At 50.0% G+C, this 11378-nt stretch overlaps 2 protein-coding genes across 2 annotated transcripts; both read left to right on the top strand.

Moving 5' to 3' along the window:
- The first annotated feature begins 201 nt into the window (after window positions 1-201).
- LOC138732594 (olfactory receptor 14A16-like) lies at window positions 202-1215 on the top strand. The gene has a single exon (XM_069879234.1). It carries the CDS (start codon window positions 268-270, stop codon window positions 1213-1215), a length of 948 nt encoding a protein of 315 aa, XP_069735335.1. The 5' UTR covers window positions 202-267.
- An 8974-nt stretch (window positions 1216-10189) lies between these two features.
- On the top strand, window positions 10190-11131 carry LOC138732593 (olfactory receptor 14A16-like). Its single transcript, XM_069879233.1, has one exon. The coding sequence runs from the start codon at window positions 10190-10192 to the stop codon at window positions 11129-11131; it is 942 nt and encodes a 313-aa protein (XP_069735334.1).
- The last annotated feature ends 247 nt before the right edge of the window (window positions 11132-11378 follow it).

The raw sequence follows: 11378 nt of genomic DNA, 5'->3' as shown, positions 1-11378 counted from the left end.
GTGTGATCCCCCTCGATCTCAGAAACGTGCAAGCCCAGGGCAGCTGGGAACAAGAGCAAGGACAGAGCAGTTCCTCTCCCTCTGCACTGAGCCAGACAATGCTCTCACCTCGCAGGACTCCCTCTTATCTCTCTGAGTGCAGCAGAGGCGCTGATGGAGGCGGGGGTAGGGGGAAGGGGGTAATGAGAAATTACTTTCATTTGGCTTAGAGAAGGCTCCCTTAACTTGTCACTGTCCTTTCCTCCCTCAACAGTGCCCAATGCCTAGATGCAGCAGATGTCCAACAGCAGTTCCATCACCCAGTTCCTCCTCCTGCCATTCGCAGACTCACGGGAGCTGCAGCTCTTGCACTTCTGGCTCTTCCTGGGCATCTACCTGGCTGCCCTCGTGGGCAACAGCCTCATCATCATCACCATCGCCTGGGACCACCACCTCCACACCCCCAGGTACTTCTTCCTCCTCAACCTCGCCCTCCTCGACATGGGCTCCATCTCCACCACTGTCCCCAAATCCATGGCCAATTCCCTCTGGGATACCAGAGAAATCTCATATGAAGGATGTGTTGCCCAATTCTTTCTGTTTGACTTCTTCATTTCAGCAGAGGTTTCTCTTCTCACAGTCATGTCCTATGACCGCTACGTTGCCATCTGCAAACCCCTGCACTACGGGACCCTCCTGGGCAGCAGAGCTTGTGTCCACATGGCAGCAGCTGCCTGGGGTGCTGGGTTTCTCTCTTCTCTGCTGCACACGGCCAGTACATTTTCCCTGCCCCTCTGCCAGGGCAATGCTGTGGACCAGTTCTTCTGTGAAATCCCGCAGATCCTCAAGCTCTCCTGCTCACACTCCTACCTCAGGGAAGCTTGGCTTCTTGTGGTCAGTATCTTAATAGTCTTTGGCTGTTTTGTTTTCATTGTGGTGTCCTATGTGCAGATCTTCAGGGCTGTGCTGAGGATGCCCTCAGAGCAGGGACGGCACAAAACCTTCTCCACGTGCCTCCCTCACCTGGCTGTGGTCTCCCTGTTTATCAGCACGGGCACTTTCACTGACCTGAAGCCCTCTTCGATCTCCCCATCCTTCGACCTGGTGGTGTCATTTGTCTACTCCGTGGTTCCTCCAGCAGTGAACCCCCTCATCTACAGCTGGAGGAACCAGCAGCTCAAGGATGCAACGTGGAAGCTGATAACTGGATTTTACACTGAAGCAATGAACTGCTGAACTTCTGCTTCACTGCAGTTATCATGTGACTCACTAAAGGTGCACACTGCCTTATTTTATTGATGGTGGTGTTGGGTTTTTTTAAGTTTACATTCTCATCACCTTTTTAATTCACTCTCTTCTTTCCATTTGTAACCAAGTAACTGAGTAAACAGCAACCCATGCTCTCTGTATTTCATAGAATCATAGAATCACCAGGTTGGAAAGGACCCACTGCATCATCAAGTCCAACCATTCCCATCAGTCACTAAATCAGACCCCTCAGCATCTCGTCCACCCGTCCCTTAAACTCCTCCAGGAAATGTGACTCAACCCCCTCCCTGGGCAGCCTCTGCCACTGCCCAATGACCCTTTCTGGGAAACATTTTTGCCTGATGTCCATCCTGAACCTCCCCTGGAGGAGCCCGAGGCCATTCCCTCTTGTCCTGTCCCCTGTCACTTGGGAGAAGAGCCCAGCTCCCTCCTCTCTACAACCTCCTTTCAGGGAGTTATAGAGAGCAATGAGGTCTCCCCTCAGCCTCCTCTTCTCCAGGCTAAACACCCCCAGCTCTCTCAGCCGTTCCTCATCAGGCCTGTTCTCCAGCCCCCTCACCAGCTTTGTTGCTCTTCTCTGGACTCGCTCCAGAGCCTCAACATCCTTCTTGTGGTGAGGGGCCCAGAACTGAACACAGGATTCGAGGAGCGGTCTCACCAGTGCTGAGTCCAGAAGGCGAAGAACCTCCCTGGCCCTGCTGGTCACGCCATGTCTGATCCAAGCCAAGATGCCATTGGCCTTCTGGGCCACCTGGGCCACTGCTGGCTCATAAAATCATAGAATAACCAGGTTGGAAGAGACCCACCGGATCATTGAGTCCAACCATTCCTATTAAACACTAAACCGTGTCCCTCAGCACCTCGTCCACCCGGCCCTTAAACCCCTCCAGGGAAGGGGACTCAACCCCCTCCCTGGGCAGCCTCTGCCAGTGCCCAATGACCCTTTCTGGGAAAAATGTTTTCCTAATGTCCAGCCTAAATCTCCGCTGGTGGAGCTTGAGGCCATTCCCTCTTGTCCTGTCCCCCGTCCCTTGGGAGAAGAGCCTCCCTCACCTGGCTGTCGTCTCCCTGTTTGTCAGCACTGCAAGGTTTGCCCACGTGAAACCTCGCTCCATCTCCTCCCCATCGCTGGATCTGGTGGTGGCAGTTCCATACACAGTGGTGCCTCCAGCAGTGAACCCCCTCATCTACAGCTTGAGGAACAAAGAGATCAGTGATGTAGTCTGGAAATTCATGACTCAATGTTCCTAAGAAGCAATAAAGTGCTCCTCAGCTTCTGCCTAGCAGTTCTCATGTAACTCCTCCCAGGCAAAGACAGTCTTTATTTAATTGTTGTTTGTTTCTTAATTCTAAAATCTTTACCCCCTTTCTTATTCACTTTCTGCTTTTTTTGCTGACTGGGTGTTTGTTTGAATAAGGAGCTGAGATCCTGTGTATTTAAGCAAAATAAAGGACCCTTCGTTGGCTTCTGTTTTCCTGAATTCTTTCCCCCAAGGCCTCTCTGGAGCTGCAGGAACAGGTCCTGTGGTCATGGGTGGAGGGGACAAACAAGCAGGCAGCTAAATTGGAACAGAACTTCAGCATCCAGGCCAGGATGGCTCCGTACACAGCCTGGAGTGAGTGACAAAGCACTCGGGAAACAAATCCGATCTGAGCGAAGGAGAAGGGGGCAAGGCTGGCACAGTTAAACAAAAACGGGACCACCTGGGCTGGGAACATCTCCCACGTGGAAAATAAGCAGGAATCCTGGGATCTCCCAATCCTAGGATGCGTAAGATCTCCCAATCTCACACACAGAGCAAGGAGCAGGCATCTCCCGATGGAGAGACCACCTGCCTCCTCCAGATCCTGCTGGAGAGTGAGTCCAGAGGGTGCTTGTCCTGGACAGCAGAGAGGTCTCCTAGGACACCGGGCAGCATCACAGAGGATGACATCCCTGAAAGAGGCTTTAAAAGATAGAAATGAGTTTTAGAACCTATAAATAAGGGCTTGGCCTCTAAAACTAAGGTGTTGGAACTCCAATATTAACCTTTGGGATTTAAAATAGAGGCTCCTAACCTTGGGTTTTAGACACAGAAAACGAGAGTTTAGACCTTCAAAATGTAACTGTGGGTCCCAAAATGTCTATGGGTCCTAGAAAACAGGTTAGAACCCTGGAATTGAAGATTTCATCCCAAAACATGAGACTTCTGCACTAAAAGGATGGGCGTGGTGCTACAAACGCGTCTTTTGATCCCTCAGGGGCGGAGAATCTCTTGGTTCCAAGAAATGAAGCTCTGGTCCTGAATGCAGGGCTTTAGGCACTCCAGTAGAGGCTTCGAGCCATCAAGGAGGGGGTTGGATACTTTCCATGACAGTCTGGAGCTTCAAAAGGAGGGTTTGGGTCCTACCAGTGGTGCTTTGAAAGTGAAACTGAGGCTTTGAGCCCGGACCTCGGGTTTCATGCCCTGAAATGATGCTGTGGTACCAAAGACAACAGCTTTGCAGCTTGAAATATACCTGAGAGGCTAAAAATGAGGATCTGGGCCTTTACAATTGCAAACAACTCCAAAAATGAAGCTTTGTTCCCGGAAAAGGAAGCTTTGGAAGCTAGAAAGGAGCTAAAAATAAGGCTTTGGCCCATAACACTGAGGTTTCAGACATCCAGAATCAACTTTGGTCCTTAAAAATTATGCTCTGGGACAATGAAATGTGTCTTTAGACTTAAAAAACGAGGGTTGAGACTCAAAATGTAACTATGGGCCTCCTAAGAAAAGCTATAAGTGTTAAAAGACAAGTTGGAACCCTAAAATCAAGGATTTCCACCCTAAATATGAGACTTGGGGCACTAAAGAGATGGGTGCAGTGCTACAAGTTAAGTCTTTTGTCCCTGCGAAGGAGACAAACCTCTTGGTTCCTCTGTTGCCTCAAGAAATGAAGCTCTGGTCAAAACTGCAGGACTTTGGGTGCTCCAATGGAGGCTTGAGGCTGTAAAGGGGGAGGTTGGATCCTTTATGTGAGAGTTTGGAGCTTCAAAAAGAGCCTTTGGGCCCTACAAATGTTGCTTTGAAACTGAAATTGCATCTTTGAGCCCCGACATCAGGTTCTTTACCCTAAAAAGAAGCCATGGTAGTGAACAGGGTGGCTTTCACCCTAAAAATGGGACTTGAGAGGCTCAAAAAGAGGATTTGAGCCCTCACAGTGAGGCTTTGTTGCCTGAAAAGGAGGATTTGGGAGCTAAAACTGAGCTTTTGAACCCTGTTAGAGGCTTTTGTCTCCAACATGGAAGCTGTGGACATAGAAAACCAGACTTTGTGCCTTAAAAATTGTGCTGAATAGTGCTGAAGGCTGAAGAGCTCTCCCGAGGCATCAAATCTGCTGAGTTTGAACCCCCAGGGGTGGAGAATCCCCCGCTGCCCTGGAGTCTCGGCCAAGGCTTTTCCCCTCCTGTCCATCCCAGAAGGATCCTACTCCTCTGGACGAGAAGCTGGATGTTCCCAGGTGTCACAGGAGCTTTGGCCAGGTGATAGCTGCGTTCATGGAGCCGTCAAGTGCCAAAGTCCTTTCTTTCAATCGTGGCCTCGGTGCCCTGTTGACGTCTAAACTGAGCTCTCTTGTTCCCTAGGTTTGTCTATGAGCATAAAATAGAGACCCACTTAGCAGGCTGCCCCAAGCAGGCGGTGGGAAGTGATGTAAATTGCATTGGGTTTGGTCTCTCTTTATATTCCTTTTATCTTTTTTTCTTTCGTCTATTAATCTATTTTTACCTTGGCCCTCAAATGAAAGAAACATCTCCATGGAGAAGCACGGACAGAGAGCTGGCCAGCTGAAGTTTGCCCTGAGGAGGTGGACGTGGGCACCAGAACACTTGCTCTTCCTCACTAACAAGAGACCTCCACCAATCCCATGCCCTTTCAAAAGGGATTTCACAAAGAAATATTGATCTTCTCCTGGAACTTCCTCAGCCTGCAGAAGAGAAGGCATTGGGGGGACGTTATAGAGGCCTTCCCGTACCTGAAGGGGTCACCAAGAAAGCTGGCAAGGGACTTTTTCCAAGGGCATGGAATGATAGGATGACAGGATGTGGCTTTATGGCCAGGGAAGATTTAGATTAGACATTAGGGAGGAATTGTTCACAAAGAAGGTGGTGAGGACGTGGCTCAGGTATCCCAGGGAAGCTGTGTGTGCCCCCTGCCTGGAGGGGTTCAAGGTCGGGCTGGATGGGGCTTGGAGCAGCCTGGTCCAGTGGGAGGTGTCCCTGCCCAGGGAAGGGGGGTTGAAACTGGATGGGCTTTAAGGTCCTTACCAACCCAAACCATTGTATGATTTTGAAACTTCTAGAAAGTTTCAGATAAAACGTTTTTCTTAGGTGCACTTTGAAATCTTCCTCTGTAACCACACTGGGAAATGACTACAAGGAGCCATGCGAGGCTTGAAGACTTGAAGAAAACAGCAGGAAGAGAAAGAGCTCATTAAGGCTTTCTGTAGGTTAATGAGATCCAGGAAGGAATTGCTGATGAGTCCTTGAACCTCAGCTGCTGAGAGGAGTTGGAACAAAGCTCTCAAGAAGTCAAAAGCAAAGCTCAAAATTTCTTGAAGTCTTAGTTGGTCTCAGTGAGCATCGTTAGTGACAAAGGCTCCCCAGGGACTCATTAGAGCCGAGAATTGGAGGCCATGATTGCAGGAGGACAAAGGCGCCGTGCAGGCAGCTGTGATGCTAAGAAAAGCCTGGGTTCACTTGGTGAAGCAGAAAGTCCAAGCCCTGACCCCCAGGCCCTGGGCAGGGAGATGTGGCTTTGACTGCAATGATGTTGGTGCCATGAGCCTTCTCACATTGCTGAATTGAAGTGGAAGCAGTTATTTCTTGTGATTCCAAATACAGGCCTGTAGGGTTCCTTGAGATGCCAAGGCTCTCACACAGCTCCACGTGCACCAGAAGAGTTGGGGGATAGAAGGGTAGGGTTATTAACGGGTTGGATCGTAGAAGAGTGGCAGAAAATGCGTTTGTGAGAAAGATCATGTCAGAGAGGAGTCGAGTCATAGAGGTGCAATACAGAAGGACAGATGGTTCATAGAACGTTCAAATCATTGTGGATCATAGAATACTCAGGTCATGGAAGAGTCAAGTCATATGAGTGTGAGAGTTTAGTCGGGTATTGGCAGTGTTGGGTCATGGAAAGGTCATAGAAGAGTTCGCTCATAGAAGTTTCATGGAAACATTGAGGCACAGAAAGTGTGCGTTGTAGAAGCATCAGGATATAGAAAGATTGCTTCTGCAGTCACATTATATATTCTGCATTTAAATATATTCTGCAGTTCACATTATAGAAGAATTATCCAAGAGTCGTAGAACTGTCAGTTCATAAAGGAAGCGTCTCATATGAGTCAGGTCATAGAGAGTCATAGAGGGGTCAGGTCATAGAAGGGTTTGTTAATGGTTGGGTCCTAGAAGAGTCGGGTCACAGAAGCATCTGATCATATATTGGTCATAGAAGTGTTGGAGCATAAATGATTCATGTCATAGAAGAGTCACAGAAGACCTGGATCGGAGAAAGACACAGCACTGAAGAGTCAGAGAGTAGCTGGGTCATAGAACGGTTTCTTCATAGAAGGCTTAAGTCATAGAAGGACCTGGTCATGTAAGAGATGGTCGCGGAAGAGTTCAGTCATAGACAAGTCGGCTCGTAGAGGAGATATAGAAGAGCCCAGTCACAGATGGTCCATAGAAGAGTCAGCTCATAGAATATTTGAGTCATAGAAGATTTGGGTTATAGAATATTTGGGTCATGGAAGAGTCGACTCATAGAAACTTGAGTCGGGTCATAGAGGGGTCATAGAAGTGCCGGTTCACAAAAGGCTTAGGCCATAGAAGGGCCGTGTCATAGATTAGTCGGGTCATAGAGGAGTCGGGTTATAGAAGAGTCAGGTCATAGAAGAATCACAGAGAAGTCAGGTCATAGAAAGTTACGGAAGAGTCAGAGGAGAGTTGGGTCACAGAAGGCTTGGGTCATAGAAGACTTTTTTTAGAAGTGTTGGGTCATAAAAGACTCATATCGTAGAGGATTGGCGTCATAGAGGGTTGGGTCATATAAGAATTCAACTGTAGAAGGTTTAGAGAAGTGTTGGGTCATAGAAGGATCAAAGAAGATTTGGGCTATAGAAAGATCAGGTCATAAAAGGGACAGAGAAGTGCTGTTTATAGAAGAGTCTGGTCATAAAAGTTTCATAGAAAGTTTGGGTCATTTAAGGGTCATAGAGCAGTCTGGACATAAAAAAATTCAGGTCATAAAGAAGTCTTAGAAGGGTCATATAAGTCTTGGGTCATAGAAGATTCACTAGAGTCAAAGAGGGCTCAGGTGACAGAAAACCTGCGTCCTAGAAGAGGTGGCTTATGTAAGTGTCTGGTCATGGGAGAATCAGACCGTGGAAGAGTTGGGTCATAGAAGGATGGTGAGACATAATCTACCAAGGGAAATAAAATCCCCTTCTCTTTCAGACACCCAGAAATGGGATCCTACTAGACAAATTCTGGGGCAAAGCCTTTTGCTCCCCTACTCATCCACTGGCCATTTCTGATGTGGCAGTGGTACCAGCGGTCAGGGAGTTCCCACACTCTCCATGACCTCTGGAAGATGATGGAGACACTGTGACATCTTCCTGTTCACTCAGCTCCCTGCGATGCTGCCCCTCCTGTCTCATAGACTGTGAAGAATTCCTTTTGCCCAAGAGATCCCTGACTTGACCTCTACCCACTACTGGTCAAACTCCTCCAGAGCCCTACCATGAGTCACAAAGCCCTGTGAGACCTTGATGGGGAAGGCAGGGACAGAGGACACAGTGAACCTCAGATCTGTGACACCTGACCCTTCTAAATCCAGCAGTGCCTACGCAGGGTATTTTTCTTCTTTAACTGTTCCTGAAGCAGCAAAATCTCATCATGGGTCCTTGAATGGACTTTCAAGCTGAGACTCAGTTTATCTGGAGCCTTGCAGTGCTTGGAAGATGCTGTCCTTGACTACCATCTCTCCTGAGCTCTGTGACCATGTCCCAGCTCTGTCTCCCATGGGAATGGCTCCAGCTCCTCCTGCCTGTGCCCCTGGCTGAGGCCATTGCTGCCCATTAGGGCTGAAGCCCTGAAGCTGTGGCACCAGGCAAACTCATCCCTGCCATGAGGAAACCACGACCAAGGGTTTCAAGACCCTGTGTGCGCATAAGCTTTGCAGAAGATGTGTCTGGGGGAAAGGGAGCTGAGTGTCTTCCCAGCCCCAAGTCTAAAGACCTCGGATGAAATGCCTGAATTCACTCCGTGGGACAGATCCTCCTACTTTGGAGAAATGATTTCGTTCGCTGTCACCTTTCTGAGGTCCTGTCTAATGGTGCGACAAGAAATTGATTCTCATTCCCTGTTATTTTTCTAACAGGAGCAATGACACTGCAGGACAGAAGTGTGCCTGCCCAGATGATGAAGGAAGCATCAGGGATGGCTTCAGCCTGTTTCTCAGAATGTTCCCCTGGAGCCCCAGGGACACCTCGAGGGAGCCCAGAGGGAGCAGAGAAAGCGCTGCCTTGGGCTGCTCCTCTGCTGCTGAGCTGGGCTGGGCTCCTGGCAGGCAGGGAGCTCATCATGAGACAGGAGATCATAAAAGAGCCAGGTCTGGCCGGGAGCAGCTCCTCTGCAAAGCCCAGCAGGGATGAGGACACTGCCTGCAGGCAGCGAGGGGACAGGAGGGAGCAGAGAGAGGGGAAAGGCAGGTGGGGTGGCAGGAGAGAGGAGGCTTCATTTGGAGAAAACTCTTCACAGCCCTTCTCCAGGTGAGTCTCTGAGTGCAGGACAATGCAGGTGCGGTTGCTGGAGGGATCTCCTAAAGCCGGCACAGCCACAGCCTGTGGGATCTGTCAGGAGGGCTCTTGCATTAAAGATAAGGAACTTCCCAGACTCTGTGTTTTCAGTTCCCTGCACCTGGGGAATTTGGTGGGAGAAATGGAACCAGAGCCTTTCATGCTTAAACAAGTCACTGAGACTCCTGAGCAGTATCCTTGAGTGGTCAGCAGGTCCGACAGGAGCCTCCGAATATGTCTCCAGCTGGTCCTCTGCCCATGGACAGCAGCAGCATCACCTCTGCTGGACCCATCAGGCTCAGTCTGTTCCATCCCTTTCTGCTTATCAACAAGACCCTACGTCCAGCTTAACCCGGGCAGATGTTTGTGTAGGGCCAGGGGGATGCAGAGAGGGTCAGATGGGATCTGTGAGCGCTGACAGGGAGAAGGCATGGGACAGGGAATCAGCTCCATTGAGGAAAACCTCCAGAGAGAAGGGATAGGATCAGAGATGGAGAGGAAACTTAAACCAGAGATGTTGCTGTTGTTCTCTTGTTCTCTCTGCCAGTCTCTCTGGGGATGGGAGTTGCAGAGTCAGGCACTGATCTTCTGTGTGGCCTTGGGCAGTGCATTCCTGAGGAATTAATTATCTCGTCTGCACTAAGATATCCTCGTTAGGACATTTGGCTTTTCTTGAGTTTTCCTCGCAAGCACTATGCTGCCCTCACAGATGCAAACCTGTCCCGTCACACCTTTAGGCATTCGAAACCTCTAAGCCTGCTACCTTCTCAGCTCCTCATCCCCAGCAGCGCAGATGCTGACAGGCCCTTCTGCACCAGGAGCAGTTCCCCTGGACAACGCTGAGCCCCAGCAGTGTCCCCTGTCCCCACCGTCCCCATGTCCCCTGCTGCAGAGCAGGGCTGACTCCTCGCAGCCAGCGGGCAGAGGCTCTGCTCCTCCCGGCACATTCAGCCGGCACCGAGCAGGGCTCCAGGCTCAGAGCTGAAGGAAGGGCTGAAAAAAGGGGACAAGGTGTGAGCAGGAGGGAGGGGAAGGAGAAATGGCTTTGATTTGGCTCAGAGGTTATCCTAACTTGTCACTGTCCTTCTCTCATATGACAGTGTCCTGTGTCTGGAGGCAGCAGATGTCCAACAGCAGCTCCATCACCCAGTTCCTCCTCCTGCCATTCGCAGACTCACGGGAGCTGCAGCTCTTGCACTTCTGGCTCTTCCTGGGCATCTACCTGGCTGCCCTCCTGGGAAACGACCTCATCATCATCACCATCGCCTGGGACCACCAGCTCCACACCCCCATGTACTTCTTCCTCCTCAACCTCGCCCTCCTCGACCTGGGATCCATCTCCACCACTGTCCCCAAATCCATGGCCAATTCCCTCTGGGACACCAGGGCCATCTCCTACTCAGGATGCGTTGCCCAAATGTTTCTATTTATTTTCTTCCTTGGTACAGAATATTTTCTTCTCACAGTCATGTCCTACGACCGCTACGTTGCCATCTGCAACCCCCTGCACTACGGGACCCTCCTGGGCAGCAGAGCTTGTGTCCACATGGCAGCAGCTGCCTGGGGTGCTGGGTTTCTCTCTTCTCTGCTGCACACGGCCAGTACATTTTCCCTGCCCCTGTGCCAGGGCAATGCTGTGGACCAGTTCTTCTGTGAAATCCCGCAGATCCTCAAGCTCTCCTGCTCACATGCCAACCTCAGGGAGGTTGGGCTTATTGTGGTTAGTTTCTTTGTAGCTTTTGGCTGTTTTGTTTTCATTGTGGTGTCCTATGTGCAGATCTTCAGGGCCGTGCTGAGGATTCCCTCGGAGCAGGGACGGCACAAAGCCTTCTCCACGTGCCTCCCTCACCTGGCTGTGGTCTCCCTGTTTCTCAGCACTGACATGTTTACCTACCTTAAGCCTCCCTCCTTCTCCTCCCCATCCATGAATTTAGTTGTGTCGTTTCTCTATGCAGTGGTAACTCCAGCACTGAATCCCCTCATCTACGGCTTGAGGAACAAGGACCTCAAGGATGCGCTGCGGGAACTTATAACTGGACAGAGCTCTGATGCAATAAATTCCTGACCTTCTGCATAGCAGTTCTGGTGTTACTCATGGCTGGTGTTACTGCCTTCTATATTTTTATATTTCTACTTTTTTTTTTTTAACTTATGATCATGTTTTCAACTCTTTTTGAGTTGGTTGTGGGTTAGGTAATGACAACCCACACTATTGTAATCAAAATAAAGCCACTGCAGCACCTTGTCTCTTCCTCTGACCCTCCCTCCAAGGCTTTCTGGAGCTTCAGGAACAATTCCTTTGCTCATGGCTG

The sequence above is a fragment of the Phaenicophaeus curvirostris genome, chromosome 34 (genome assembly GCF_032191515.1).
Source record: "Phaenicophaeus curvirostris isolate KB17595 chromosome 34, BPBGC_Pcur_1.0, whole genome shotgun sequence".
Lineage (NCBI taxonomy): Eukaryota > Metazoa > Chordata > Aves > Cuculiformes > Cuculidae > Phaenicophaeus > Phaenicophaeus curvirostris.
This window is presented reverse-complemented; position numbering and strand designations above follow the sequence as displayed.